This window comes from Sinocyclocheilus grahami, unplaced genomic scaffold, assembly GCF_001515645.1.
Source record: "Sinocyclocheilus grahami isolate Dianchi unplaced genomic scaffold, SAMN03320097.WGS_v1.1 scaffold759.1, whole genome shotgun sequence".
Classification (NCBI taxonomy): Eukaryota; Metazoa; Chordata; class Actinopteri; order Cypriniformes; family Cyprinidae; genus Sinocyclocheilus; species Sinocyclocheilus grahami.
This window is the reverse complement of record NW_015505938.1, coordinates 812,743-828,878: the sequence shown is the minus strand read 5'-3', so window position 1 is coordinate 828,878 and position 16,136 is coordinate 812,743. Positions and strand designations below refer to the sequence as shown.

At 36.5% G+C, this 16,136-nt stretch overlaps 1 protein-coding gene across 1 annotated transcript in view; it reads right to left on the bottom strand.

Annotated features, from left to right (window-relative positions):
• Window positions 1–872: 872 nt before the first annotated feature.
• The window catches only part of LOC107561143 (AP-4 complex subunit epsilon-1-like), a 22,913-nt gene continuing 7,649 nt past the window's right edge, over window positions 873–16,136 (bottom strand). The window contains 14 exon segments of the mRNA XM_016245508.1: window positions 873–1,173; window positions 1,321–1,398; window positions 6,049–6,131; window positions 7,037–7,227; window positions 7,309–7,857; window positions 7,994–8,234; window positions 8,706–8,866; window positions 9,915–10,211; window positions 14,103–14,189; window positions 14,192–14,223; window positions 14,308–14,420; window positions 14,525–14,664; window positions 15,026–15,135; window positions 15,215–15,337. Coding sequence (XP_016100994.1) covers window positions 1,007–1,173; window positions 1,321–1,398; window positions 6,049–6,131; window positions 7,037–7,227; window positions 7,309–7,857; window positions 7,994–8,234; window positions 8,706–8,866; window positions 9,915–10,211; window positions 14,103–14,189; window positions 14,192–14,223; window positions 14,308–14,420; window positions 14,525–14,664; window positions 15,026–15,135; window positions 15,215–15,337 — 2,372 coding nt within the window. The 3' untranslated portion in view covers window positions 873–1,006.

Below are 16,136 nucleotides of genomic sequence, written 5' to 3'. Positions count from 1 at the left end.
GACAGAGCGCTCTGTTAAAGACGCTAATGTATGCCGTGATAGTATGTCCCAAAGCTTGCCTACTCTTCTACTACACACTCAAAAGTGTGTACGTTTTCTTCATCACAAGAGTACATAGTATATATATAAGTAGGCAGTCTAGGCACATTGGGAAGCAGCATATGTAGTGCTGCATCCAAACTAACCAACTACCAAGTCAACACAAAATGGCATTCACAATCCATTTTACTTCCATAATGTGACATGTTTAAACGGCACTTTTAATGAGAAGAACTTCATGTTATATTCTGGAACTGGCTGGATTGTGAAAAGTGAATGTTAAGATACCAGAATGGAGGCGAATAGGATGTTGCCTTAGAAGTGAAGCAAGTTGTTACATTTTTATGAACGATTATGAAGACAAACATTTTCTTTGGTATAATGTGCAGGTAATCATTTACAATGCATAAAGGAACACTTTAACACTTTTTAAATGGGGTGTGTTTTCATGTTTTATAAAAATAATTACAGTAGTCTACTGTTTGAGGTTGACTGTATTACTGTATTACCAATATATTAAGAAAATAATTAATAGAATAAATACTAATAAAAATAATTAATAGACACTTGCAGTATTTATATTATTATGACAATAACAACATAAATATTGAATAGCCGTATATGCACTGATTTTCGGAATATGCAAAACTACAGTTTTTTTGCTCTAATAAATTGCACCGGTAACTACAGCGAAAAAAATGACATTTTGAAAACGATGTTAAAGCCATATTTCTTTTTTTTTCTCTGCAAATAAACAAATGGAGAACAAAAATACCTACCAGAACAGACCAAACCACAAATGTTTAAAATCAATAAATACTTTTTACTGTATGTAAGTGTGAAACCAAGCAGCTCCGTAACTGTGTACAAAAAAATATATCATTAAAATGATTAGTCAGGGCATAAGACAAGCAATACACAGGTATTGCATGGAAATGTTTTTGTCAAGGATCTTCCCTGGGAAGTTTCAGCGGGGGGTTTGTGCGAGCGCTCTCTGACAGTGGTACAGGAGGCAGTCTGGGAGAGCAGGATGAGGAGAGCCCAGCCACATGGCCAGAGCAGCGCCGTTCACTCTGCAGTGCAGAAGACAGGGGGCGCCGCTGAGCAGCCGACACGCTACGATTCCCTCGGAGCCTGCAGCGACAACACATGAACATGATTGATGGGCTGCTTTCCTAACTAGTGTGTAAATTATAGTCAGCAATGGTGCATGTTTGAAATGGAATGTAAAAGGTGCTAAAATGACTGCAAATCACATTAACGTAAGTGATGTTTTTTTACCAATGATGTCCACTACATGTAGCTGTAGGGCATCTTTGAGAGCGTTCAGGGTGGTTCTGAGTGGGTCCCTGGCATCTGAGCAGTTTCAGATTCTGTTTGACGTCATGAGACCGAGACAGCCAGAGTTTCCCATATTCCTCTGTGGTTACGACCAAAGGCCTGTGTGTGACAGAGAAAAATGAGTCTCATACAGTCAGAAAGCTCCAAACATGGTGAAATACTTTGAGGTTGTTGGTTGTTATTTGTATTTCACTTTCATTTTATATTCAGTAGAATTTTTTTTTTTTTTTTTAGAAAATGCAACCTAAAATCTTTTGCAATGTGCAGGTCTTTAACCTCAGTGGAAAATTCACCTTCAGAAGATTATTTAGGATGATTTTTATCTCCAAATAGGTGAAATATTCTTTACATAAAGCAAACAAACAATATAGATATGAAATATGTATATCAAAGTGTATAATTGTGTATATATATTATAATAGTTAACTAAAACTAAAACTATTATAAAAAAAACACTTTACTTACATGAAATAAAATAAAAGTTAACTGAAATAAAATTAAATATTAAAAAACAAACATTATATTCCAGAATTAGGCAGCATTAACTAATACAGATTAAAATGACAAAAACACACCCCAAAATTACTAAAGCTTTAAATAAGATTAAAACGTAGAAATCATAAAAATAAAAAATAATTCAAAATATTAATAAAAATTACAATAGTATCTCAATACTAAAATAACACTGGTAATTAAAATAAATTACTCCATTCTTTACTTTCATTTAACAGGTTACAAAAAGTTTATTTCAGTGAATGCTGTTTTTAAAAAACAAAACAAAAATCACAGTTTTAAATGATCAGCCATTAAATTAGTTATTGGGTCACAGCTTAAAAACAAATGATCTACAATCAATATTTTAAAAATATATTTATTTATACTAAATCAAATCAAGTATTGCTTTATTTCTTTAGTAATCATTTCTTAATTATGTAATAAACAATGAGTCTTAATAGTTGAAAACTAATGTAAAGTAGTTTGATGTAGTTTCAGACACGCATTACCTGATGAAGTCTGCTGTTGACAGTGTCCCAGAGAAAGGGAGAGTGTTTGTGTGTCCCGGTTGTGTTTGATAAGAGACGGTCCCGGTAAAGGACACGTTTGTGTGAGGGTCGTCCATCAGCAGAGCATAATGACACACAGACGTACTGTTGCCCTCCAGACAGTTCATGACGTTCCCTCTCAAACTCGCCGTCTAAGACAGAAGATCATTTGCGGTTATTAAATATGCCTTTTATAATACTATATAATACTATAAAAATATTTAGCGACACACCTCCAGCTCCTCACAGGTCAGCTGCACTGCAACATCTTTTATTACAGTTTCCGTGCAGTTGGATATAAAGATCATAAGCAGCAAAGCTTCATCTCTGAACAGGCGGCAGGAGGACAGAGACAGGCTGGGGTCAGAGGTCAGGCTGGAGACATCAGAGTGAGGTAGGTCTTTGAGGTCAGCGGGTAACAGTGTGGTCAGATCTGAAGACCCGGGTGGAGGATGTTTATCCTGGATCGTGTTGGGCCGCACTATAACCATATCGCCACCCAGTATGTGAGAGGTTTTTGCGCGTCTGTCTTCTTTAGTATCTTGCAAGACAAATATGTAAAATATTCCTCATTATTGATCTGTCCTGGTTAATATATCAATAGCTGTTGTAGTAGCCAATTAGTTGAAACATAGGGACATCACGGTATGGAACTCAAACATTGTAAGTGAATTATGGACTAGTTTATGGTGTTTTTGGCCTTTCATTGAATGAACAAGTGGGAAGGTGCTTTAATAGTAGTCTCAGCATTGTCTTGCTGCTCTAATTTACATAAAGTTCAACTTTAAACCAGGGGCCAGACCTGAAATGTTCAAGCGGGTGGTCCTACATTAAACTGGGTGGGCAAAGTGTAGGATATGAAAACTGCATGTCAAAATACAGCACAAAGGTTCAATACACAATACTTCTAAAGCATTGATAAACATTCATTTTAATGTCAACATTTACTAATACATTATTAAAATTAAAAGATCTGTTAACATTCGTACTAACAAAAATAACAACGAACAGTTGTATTTTTATAACCCAACGTTAACAAATATTGTACCAAATGTATTGTTAATGTTAGTTAATGCATTAATTAAAGGAAGTTTATTGTAAAGCATTACCTCAGTCTTCGCAGATGATTTCATGTAAATAAACAACATTGCTAATATGATGCTTCACACACGCTCGGCTCTGAAGTTTCTGATCGATAAATCCATCATCCGCAGGTGCTCGGGCTTCATTTGTGAGTTAGACGGTTCGGATTCAGTGCGAAGACTTGCCTTCAATTCAAACATTCAATGTATACTTTTTAAAGAATTGATCTGATTGATATTTGTTTCGCTATTTTTCTAATTCAACTCCACAAACGCGCGTATTTACGCCGCAAAGCATTGTGGGTGGGACTAACAGAAAGACCAATCATCATTCTGACAAGCGTATAGAGGGAAAAATGAAGAAACTGCCTATAATTGACCAAGAAAACTCGCGTTTAATATTTTTTAAATAAATATATAAAGTTATAATAGCCTCGCCACTGCTTTAAACATGTTTGTGTATGAACATAACAATTTTAGCACCCGAACAGGATTCTGCTGCTTATTTGGCAAAATTAATATAAGCTATCCTGTGTCTTAAGACAAGTTAAGTTAGAACAAGTTCAATAAAACATCTTTATTATATTTCTACGGTAGAGGAGAATAGCCAAACCAAAAAGAAACAAAGAAAACACAAAGTAACATTTATAAAACTGTACTCAGTGGAATGCGCACATGTGACTGGGGCTGGTGCCATCTAGTGCACAAATTATGATACTTAAATACAAACTATAACATTTGTATTCACAATATGTCTCTATTCGAACAAAATGCTGCACATCAATGTAATTATTAAAGGGGTCATATGATGCTATTTTAAAGATTATTATTTTGTGTATTTGGTGTAACAGAATATGTTGACATGCTTTAATGTTCAAAAAACATTATTTTTCAAATACTGTACATTATTGTATGTCATCTATGACTCAAATTGAAAGGTATTTGTTTGTGGTTAGTAAGATACATGCACAAAATGTATGCAGTGCATGCATAATTGTGCGTGCATCTATTAATCATTTAGAGTCTAATATCATCCCTAAATAGTGCCACTTCTTTTCTCTCCCAATACGGTAGGAAGTTAAATGAAACATGGAGGATGTTAACTGTGACAAGGTGATTGACAGGCCAGTTTACAGTGTAGCTATAGGACAGAGCGCTCTGTTAAAGACGCTAATGTATGCCGTGATAGTATGTCCCAAAGCTTGCCTACTCTTCTACTACACACTCAAAAGTGTGTACGTTTTCTTCATCACAAGAGTACATAGTATATATATAAGTAGGCAGTCTAGGCACATTGGGAAGCAGCATATGTAGTGCTGCATCCAAACTAACCAACTACCAAGTCAACACAAAATGGCATTCACAATCCATTTTACTTCCATAATGTGACATGTTTAAACGGCACTTTTAATGAGAAGAACTTCATGTTATATTCTGGAACTGGCTGGATTGTGAAAAGTGAATGTTAAGATACCAGAATGGAGGCGAATAGGATGTTGCCTTAGAAGTGAAGCAAGTTGTTACATTTTTATGAACGATTATGAAGACAAACATTTTCTTTGGTATAATGTGCAGGTAATCATTTACAATGCATAAAGGAACACTTTTTAAAAAAGTAAATGGGGTGTGTTTTCATGTTTTATAAAAATAATTACAGTAGTCTACTGTTTGAGGTTGACTGTATTACCTAACTATGAATATATTAAGAAAATAATTAATAGAATAAATACTAATAAAAATAATTAATAGACACTTGCAGTATTTATATTATTATGACAATAACAACATAAATATTGAATAGCCGTATATGCACTGATTTTCGGAATATGCAAAACTACAGTTTTTTTGCTCTAATAAATTGCACCGGTAACTACAGCGAAAAAAATGACATTTTGAAAACGATGTTAAAGCCATATTTCTTTTTTTTTCTCTGCAAATAAACAAATGGAGAACAAAAATACCTACCAGAACAGACCAAACCACAAATGTTTAAAATCAATAAATACTTTTTACTGTATGTAAGTGTGAAACCAAGCAGCTCCGTAACTGTGTACAAAAAAATATATCATTAAAATGATTAGTCAGGGCATAAGACAAGCAATACACAGGTATTGCATGGAAATGTTTTTGTCAAGGATCTTCCCTGGGAAGTTTCAGCGGGGGGTTTGTGCGAGCGCTCTCTGACAGTGGTACAGGAGGCAGTCTGGGAGAGCAGGATGAGGAGAGCCCAGCCACATGGCCAGAGCAGCGCCGTTCACTCTGCAGTGCAGAAGACAGGGGGCGCCGCTGAGCAGCCGACACGCTACGATTCCCTCGGAGCCTGCAGCGACAACACATGAACATGATTGATGGGCTGCTTTCCTAACTAGTGTGTAAATTATAGTCAGCAATGGTGCATGTTTGAAATGGAATGTAAAAGGTGCTAAAATGACTGCAAATCACATTAACGTAAGTGATGTTTTTTTACCAATGATGTCCACTACATGTAGCTGTAGGGCATCTTTGAGAGCGTTCAGGGTGGTTCTGAGTGGGTCCCTGGCATCTGAGCAGTTTCAGATTCTGTTTGACGTCATGAGACCGAGACAGCCAGAGTTTCCCATATTCCTCTGTGGTTACGACCAAAGGCCTGTGTGTGACAGAGAAAAATGAGTCTCATACAGTCAGAAAGCTCCAAACATGGTGAAATACTTTGAGGTTGTTGGTTGTTATTTGTATTTCACTTTCATTTTATATTCAGTAGAATTTTTTTTTTTTTTATTAGAAACTGCAACCTGAAATCTGTTGCAATGTGCAGGTCTTTAACCTCAGTGGAAAATTCACCTTCAGAAGATTATTTAGGATGATTTTTATCTCCAAATAGGTGAAATATTCTTTACATAAAGCAAACAAACAATATAGATATGAAATATGTATATCAAAGTGTATAATTGTGTATATATATTATAATAGTTAACTAAAACTAAAACTATTATAAAAAAAACACTTTACTTACATGAAATAAAATAAAAGTTAACTGAAATAAAATTAAATATTAAAAAACAAACATTATATTCCAGAATTAGGCAGCATTAACTAATACAGATTAAAATGACAAAAACACACCCCAAAATTACTAAAGCTTTAAATAAGATTAAAACGTAGAAATCATAAAAATAAAAAATAATTCAAAATATTAATAAAAATTACAATAGTATCTCAATACTAAAATAACACTGGTAATTAAAATAAATTACTCCATTCTTTACTTTCATTTAACAGGTTACAAAAAGTTTATTTCAGTGAATGCTGTTTTTAAAAAACAAAACAAAAATCACAGTTTTAAATGATCAGCCATTAAATTAGTTATTGGGTCACAGCTTAAAAACAAATGATCTACAATCAATATTTTAAAAATATATTTATTTATACTAAATCAAATCAAGTATTGCTTTATTTCTTTAGTAATCATTTCTTAATTATGTAATAAACAATGAGTCTTAATAGTTGAAAACTAATGTAAAGTAGTTTGATGTAGTTTCAGACATGCATTACCTGATGAAGTCTGCTGTTGACAGTGTCCCAGAGAAAGGGAGAGTGTTTGTGTGTCCCGGTTGTGTTTGATAAGAGACGGTCCCGGTAAAGGACACGTTTGTGTGAGGGTCGTCCATCAGCAGAGCATAATGACACACAGACGTACTGTTGCCCTCCAGACAGTTCATGACGTTCCCTCTCAAACTCGCCGTCTAAGACAGAAGATCATTTGCGGTTATTAAATATGCCTTTTATAATACTATATAATACTATAAAAATATTTAGCGACACACCTCCAGCTCCTCACAGGTCAGCTGCACTGCAACATCTTTTATTACAGTTTCCGTGCAGTTGGATATAAAGATCATAAGCAGCAAAGCTTCATCTCTGAACAGGCGGCAGGAGGACAGAGACAGGCTGGGGTCAGAGGTCAGGCTGGAGACATCAGAGTGAGGTAGGTCTTTGAGGTCAGCGGGTAACAGTGTGGTCAGATCTGAAGACCCGGGTGGAGGATGTTTATCCTGGATCGTGTTGGGCCGCACTATAACCATATCGCCACCCAGTATGTGAGAGGTTTTTGCGCGTCTGTCTTCTTTAGTATCTTTGTTTTGAGCCGGACCATTGGCTGTAGAGGATTTGGGGGTGTGGCCAAAAGCAGATATGGATGTGGCTGGCTCCTCCTCCAGCAAACTGCCGTACAGGAAGCTGTCGGTCGTGCTACGCGAGGAGCGAGAGGAGGAGTCGGAAGACCTCTCGCTGGTACCTGATGACGATGATGATGATGATTCGTATGCGCGGGGCTTTTTTCTGAAGCGAGGGGGCGGGGCTTCAGATTTTCCCAGCTGAGAGGAAACAGAACAGTTGGCATTTACACTACAAATGCAATGCATGTGATCTGAGTGAGTGGATATTTAGTACCATCAATACAAGATGGTAAGATAAATGTTCTATGACTCTCAAAATCCATCATTTTCTCACCAGAGACATGGCGCTCCCGGCTCCCAAACCAACAAACAGAGAGGAAGCCAGCTGCTGTTTGTCCTGGTTTTGTGTCGAGGGCTCCAGCTGTGGCTCTAATCTCTCTGCTGCCTCCTGTTGGCCGGAGGGCTGAACTGCAGCACTGGGTTCATCCACCGGAGGTGCTGTTGTTTCTTTTTGTTGAAGATACCCATCTTTCCCCCAAACTCTCTTTACACCCTCAAGAATCAGAGTGCTGGAGCTGAAATGATACATAAAGTTAATATTCAAACGTACCATGTATACACTACCGATCAAAAATTTTACATATTTTTGAAAGAAGTCTCTTATGCACACCAAGAGGCCGTTCACACAGAACTCGTCTTTGCGTCTAAAAGCGCTCAGGAATGTTTTTTTAAAAAGCACAGCCCAGATCGCGGGGGTCTCAAGATGCGCTTTTGAGACGTGATGCAATAAAGGAAATAACAGAAAATAGCAAAACAGCAGGATATATAGAGAATATCAGGCTCTTTTTTAAAGAAACTGGTTGTGATAATCGCTTGAAGAAATGTTACACAGTTCAGGGTTATCCAGACACATCCACTATGAGTGCCTCCTCTGCCATGTTGTCATGCCAACCTGCTATTGCTACTGTCATGCCAACCTGCTATTGTCATGCCAACCTGCTATTGCTACTGTCATGCCAACCTGCTATTGCTACTGTCATGCCAACCTGCTATTGTAAACAGAAGCTAGCAAGGCTTGCCCCGCCTCCAGGGTCTTCTGATTGGTCCACTGTTTTGGAACTGACATTGATGAGCAGCGCTGCATGTAATAGTTGAAATTTGAAACTTGGCACAGCGTATTAAAAACACGGCGCTCATGTAAGAGACGCTGCAAAAGATGCATAAAAAAACAGTAATATTGTGAAAAACTTTTATAACTTAAAATAACTGTTTTCTATTTTAATATATATTAAAATGTAATTTATTCCTGCAAAGCTGAATTTTCAGCATTATTACTCCAGTTTTCAGTGTCACATGATCCTTCAGAAATCATTCTCATATGTGACCCTGGAGCACAAAAGCAGTGTTAAGTCGCTGGGGTAATGTAATAGTTGAAATTTGAAACTTGGCACAGCGTATTAAAAACACGGCGCTCATGTAAGAGACGCTGCAAAAGATGCATAAAAAAACAGTAATATTGTGAAAAACTTTTATAACTTAAAATAACTGTTTTCTATTTTAATATATATTAAAATGTAATTTATTCCTGCAAAGCTGAATTTTCAGCATTATTACTCCAGTTTTCAGTGTCACATGATCCTTCAGAAATCATTCTCATATGTGACCCTGGAGCACAAAAGCAGTGTTAAGTCGCTGGGGTATATTTGTAGCAATAGCCAACAATACATTGTATGGGTCAAAATGATTGATTTTTCTTTTATGCCAAAAATCATTAGCATATTAAGTAAAGATCATGTTCCATGAAGATATTTTGTAAATTTCCTACAGTAAATATATCAAAACTTAATTTTGGATTAGTAATATGCATTGATGATGTAGAAATCTCAATTTCGAAAAATTGACCCTTATGACTGGTTTTGTGGTCCAGGGTCACATTTCACAATATTACTGTATTTTTTTTGATGAGCACAAGATTTTTTGGTGAGCACAAGAGACTTATTTCAAACAAATCTTACAATGTAAATAATATGCTACACCACCAAATGTCTAGATGTCTTGTTCACTTAAAGTGGTCTAAATCTGAATGTTTAGTGTAAAAACATCCTTAAAGGTACACTATGTAACTTTCTTGTTCAAAATGTACAAAATTGATATAATGAGTTTTGTTTATTAACTGCTAGAGAGCCAAAAGTTACATAGTGTAGCTTTAATTAGATTAATTTGTCATAATTGGGACAAGCAATCAGGCCTGTTACCTCCATGCCGTCCCAGGGGGCTCCACGGGGCAGGACCCACTCATAGAGCTGTGAGTCCTGGCTGAGCTGACGCAGCTCCTGGGCCTGCTGACGGAGCACCGTGTCCTGGGAGGACGAAAGACCCTCAGCCAGGTCCAGAATCAAGTCTGGCTGGCCCTCAGAGATCTTGGTCAGCGCAGAAAGAATCCAGACCCGTGTCTCTGAGCTCACGCTTCTCTGATCCAGCAGCTGCGTCAGGAGCCGGATGACCTCGCGCTGGTCCACAGACTCTTGGAGGTGAGCGTATTCTCCAAGCACCTGAGCGAGCACACACACACACACACACACACACACACACACACCGGTGAACAAATATCTCTTGTGAGTTTCCTGAAGAACACTGATTTAATTTGCAGTTCATTCCAGAAGGGTTTGATGTTAGCATGTTTCTAAGCTAATGACTCAGCTGATCACATCTACCTATAGGAATACGACACCTATCGCGGCATTCCTATATAAGCTCTATTCAGTATTATTCGGCAGCTTTTCAGCTTGCTCAGGAGCAAATTACCCTCCTCCATCCCCAGCTCCACCTTTCGCCACATTCAGGAGTTGGCTTTCTGATATTCCTTGCTAATCAGACTCCTTTATCTTGAATAAAGTGTTACACTTAAATATCATTTAGTACATTAATGATATCTGCCTTGTTCTGTTCTGTTAACCAATTGAAAATTATTTAAAAATTGATTTAAAATGAATTTAAGACAGTTAAAAATAGGAAATGATTACACATACATAAAATACAGTGCACTCAGTTCGAACATCGCACAGTGCTCATTTAATAAATGCACAGCTAAACAGATGAGTTTTGAGTCTAGATTTAAATGTGACTAATATTTTAGCACATCTGATCTCTTCTGGAAGCTGATTCCAACTGCGGGTGGCATAATAACTAAAAGCAGTATGTAAAAGTATGCAATTTATATTTCTATGACAGGTTTAAAAGGATTTCATCCATCCAAGGAGTCATCCGTTTTTTTTAATACCAATTATAATGCTGTATTTTACATTAGCGTAAATGTTTTTAAAAATTTACATTAAAATATCAAAATATTTCATATTAAACTATAAATAAAATTCAATAATATTTAATATAATAATATTACATTTGTTATCTGTCATAGCATAAAAATTTTAAAATATATATATAATGTTAAATGAAATTAGTTATCATTAATTAATACTAAAGAGTAAATGGTTAATAAATAATTATTTATTAAATTAATTAATTTAATATTAATATGAAATAATTTTATAATGCTCAGTTGGGTTTTAAAAGACAATTAATATTCAGAAAATATCAGATGAAAACTGAATTGAGCTAAATAATGACACTATTGTCTTCTGTAGAGCTGCTTTACAGCTCAAACTGAAGTTGTTTCAAGATTGATGAATTTTGCAGCATTAATACTGTTATTTTCTTCAATTTTGTCAACTATTACCGTGAAAACACTTCGAAACAATCTGTACTGTATTAAGTGCGATATAAATAAATGTGACTTGACTTGGCTTCATAAAAAAATTAATGTGTCCTAATCAGTGTTGGACAGTAACACATTACTTAATAACGCGTTACTGTAATTTGATTACTTTTTTAGTAACGGACTAATTTAACGCGTTACAATTTTCAAAATAGTAATTAGAGTATAGATACAAGCTGAGGTCTCTATACGTTACTGCCGCGTTACATTGCTGACAGAATGCAGTGTTTTATAATCTGGAGATTGTAAAAAGGATGTAGCACACGCACCGTCGAGTCTAGTGCCAGTGGATTAGAGACCTGCTCCCGCGAGACCCGACGCAACACAGTGAGAGACTTGTGTGTGTGCGCGGGATGCGGCAGAATAAAATGATTCATGGGACTCCTGCAAAATAGAAATATCTAAACATAAAATATCTAAAACAAATAAATTGTTATTCATCTATTGCACAAAAGCTAAATGAACTAATATAAAATATAAAGGATTAACAGGTGCAAGCGTATGCAGAGTTTCTATTTAGGCTATAACACGTGTTTGCAGCGTTGAGCAATGCAGTGCTGAAATGTGCGTGCTCACGAATCCTCTCATTATAACACACGGATTGTAGACATTGTGAAAGATTCATTATGCATATATTTATTGTGTTATAACAGAGATTTGTGAGATTGCGATGAACTGAGATGTCTTTTAGAGATTATTAATGCAGCGCTCTTTGCTGGTATTCTGCCAAACCATGCACGCAGCAGCCGCTTGCTTTAGTTAAAAATAACAGCGTTCTGTGAATGTTGATGCTTTAATAACAAATATTTATCGGGAGCGTGTATGCTGGGATTTCATACATTTCATGGAGAAAAAAGTAACGTAACTATTAATGTAACTAATTACTTTTGAAATAAAGTAATCAGAACAGTAACGTGATTACTTTTAAAAGGAGTAATCAGTAATTTGATTACATTTTCAGAGTAACTTGCCCAACACTGCTCCTAATTGATTAATAATAAATACAAACTGGCTTTTTGGGTAAATAAATGCCAACTGATCTTAAAGTGCAAATTGTAAAATCCAACTAATGAATAAATGAATTTTCACTTCATCATGAAATTTCACTGTCAGAAATTTATTTAGGATGACAAAGTTTTTTGTCAAGATGCGCATTAAATATCGCATGCGATTTATCGTGCAGCCCTACTCGTAAATAAATGTATTTTTGGGATTATATATATATTTTTTCCTGAATATTTTTTCCTCAATTTACCCACCTTAATCAGGTGTTTTAAAATTAAATTTGAAGCCTGTCACTAGCATTTGAATCAGCCTTATAGCAGAATTTATTTTGTGAATCATCAGTGTATCAAAAAACATTGTTTTTGTGTGTGTGTGTGTGTGTGTGTGTGTGTAGATACAGTGGGTACGGAAAGTATTCAGACCCCCTTAAATTTTTCACTCTTTGTTATATTGCAGCCATTTGCTAAAATCATTTAAGTACATTTTTTTTCCTCAGTGTACACACAGCACCCCATATTGACAGAAAAACACAGAATCGTTGACATTTTTGCAGATTTATTAAAAAAGAAAAACTGAAATATCACATGGCCCTAAGTATTCAGACCCTTTGCTCAGTATTTAATAGAAGCACCCTTTTGATCTAATACAGCCATGAGTCTTTTTGGGAAAGATGCAACAAGTTTTTCACACCTGGATTTGGGTATCCTCTGCCATTCCTCCTTGCAGATCCTCTCCAGTTCTGTCAGGTTGGATGGTAAACGTTGGTGGACAGCCATTTTTAGGTCTCTCCAGAGATGCTCAATTGGGTTTAAGTCAGGGCTCTGGCTGGGCCATTCAAGAACAGTCACAGAGTTGTTGTGAAGCCACTCCTTCGTTATTTTAGCAGAGTGATTAGGGTCATTGTATTGTTGGAAGGTAAACCTTCGGCCCAGTCTGAAGTCCTGAGCACTCTGGAGAAGGTTTTCATCCAGCATATCCCTGTACTTGGCCGCATTCATCTTTCCCTCAATTGCAACCAGTCGTCCTGTCCCTGCAGCTGAAAAACACCCCCACAGACGGCCAGCTCTAGGAAGGGTTCTGGTCGTCCCAAACGTCTTCCATTTAAGGATTATGGAGGCCACTGTGCTCTTAGGAACCTTAAGTGCAGCAGAATTTTTTTTGTAACCTTGGCCAGATCTGTGCTTTGCCACAATTCTGTCTCTGAGCTCTTCAGTCAGTTCCTTTGACCTCATGATTCTCTTTTGCTCTGACATGCACTGTGAGCTGTAAGGTCTTATATAGTCAGGTGTGTGGCTTTCCTAATCAAGTCCAATCAGTATAATCAAACACAGCTGGACTCAAATGAAGGTGTAGAACCATCTCAAGGATGATCAGAAGAAATGGACAGCACCTGAGTTAAATATATGAGTGTCACAGCAAAGGGTCTGAATACTTAGGACCATGTGATATTTCAGTTTTTCTTTTTTAATAAATCTGCAAAAATGTCTTCTGTGTGTCAAACAATTCTGTGTTTTTCTGTCAATATGGGGTGCTGTGTGTACATTAATGAGGAAAAAAAATTAACTTAAATGATTTTAGCAAAAGGCTGCAATATAACAAAGAGTGAAAAATTTAAGGGGGTCTGAATACTTTCCGTACCCACTGTATATATAGTCGTACACACCCAGCTCATGAGCTGTAAGAAGCGCTGGGGCAGATGAGAAGCGTCTCCCTTCAGCACAGTCAGATACGAGTCGACAGCATAAAGCCGTTTAACTGATCATCTTCCTCTTTAGACTCTGAGCCTGAGACAAAAACATCAGAAATATAAAACAACACACCTTCTACAACAGTTTACAGCTCTTAGATTGTCTATACTTCTCGTTTACCCTCCGCCAGCAGTCGCAGGAAGTTGTTTGGGACGTCCTGTTGCAGCAAATCTCCACCCGTGGAAAAAACATCATTCATTGTCTGAATGAACCACGAGTTATCTGGAGCAAACGTAAGGGTTTTCATAGGAACATAACAGCTGACATTCAACAAATATTTGTTCATTTTATAGAAAGTACAGCATTGTTCATAAACTCTGTTTAATGAAAAGGATATTTTTCAGCAAGCTCTGCGACTTTTCCAACCAGATGGATGATGGTGTGCTCGTCGTTGCAACCGTGCAGGAAGTCCAGCATCTTCTCAACGATCACGGTCACATTCTGAGCATTTGTGATCCTGAACAGCAATTCAAGAGTCTGAGAGAGAAGAAAGAGGAAGAGATGAACACAAGACCCTTGATTTGTTGGGAATTATGAATCTGATATTAAATCAATTATTGAGCTGATCTGTGCTATTTGTGAGAGCATCACATTGGTTTACCAGGTTTTGATGTTTTAGAAGTTGGATTTTCTCTGTGCTTTTGTTGTTGTTATGACATAAAATAATAGATATGAATTGAAAATTTGAAATTATGACACATAATTCATAATTATGAAATAAAAAGTCATATTTATGACCTAAAAAAGTCATTATTCTGATTTTAAAAAGTTGAAATTATGACATCATCAGTCAATAGTTATGGTTTTTCTCACAATTATGACAAATTTAGGTCATTACCTCTCTTTTAATAGTGAAATCTGTGTGGTCCAAACACTCAATGATGGTCATCTGATGCTGCAGGGCGAGTTTAGCATCATGCTGGACGACATACGTCAAGGCTTTCAAACCTGAAAACGCACCAATATGCAAACAGTTCAAGTGAGTTCAGGTTAACTAACTAGTGAAAACCAAAAGCAGGAATTTTACCAAGATATTTGAGGTTGATCTTCGGAGACAGAACAAAATTCCCAATGCATCTCGCGGCTTTTTCCAGCAGCTCAGCTTTGGGGTGGATGGTGTAGACGGCCTTCACACACTCATACAGGATTGCTGAAACAGACATGATGTGTTAGCAGCATTCATTTTGCTGACAACGTATCGTTCACTCATTAGAAGAGATGATTTTCGATGATTAGTTGTTCTTATGTTAAAAAGCAGAAATAAAACAAACAAACAAAAACAATTCTGCATAGTGCTTATCAGACACTTACAAAACAACAACTATCTGTAACTAGATACTAAAATTATTAAAGCTATATATATATATATATATATATATACAGTAGTCAACATTTGAAGTGGATCAAAACCTTTCATCAAAGTTGTCCTAAAACCAAAGCAATTTCCTGTTCTTGTCTTAGAACAACTTTGATGAACTTTTTTGATCCACTTCAAATGTTGACTACTGTATATATATGTAGCTGGGGGTGCTGGGGGTGTGTGTGTGGGGGGGGGCTGGTTCACTTACGTCGGTGCTCGTGCTGGGGCTGGTGTTGTTTGGATGCCGATTTTGGAAAGTTTTTGCTGGGATGAGCATTTAAAAAAATCTGAAATTCGATTTTGCGCCATTATCTCCTTGTATTAAAGTTAATCTTGTTCGCATTCTGTACAGTTCATGTCTGATACCACGCGCCAGCATCACGTGTTCACGAGGATTAGGCTAATCATCCCATATAGAAAACATCACAAGTAAAATGAATCATGTTTATAAAGATAAACATGGGTTTATTATAGCCCACTTACAATTTACATTTCAGAGATCATTACAAATAAATTATTAAATGCTAAAACTGAATAAATTTAAATGAACAAACTTGGCATTGCATTTGCAACCATGTGAAAACAGGGG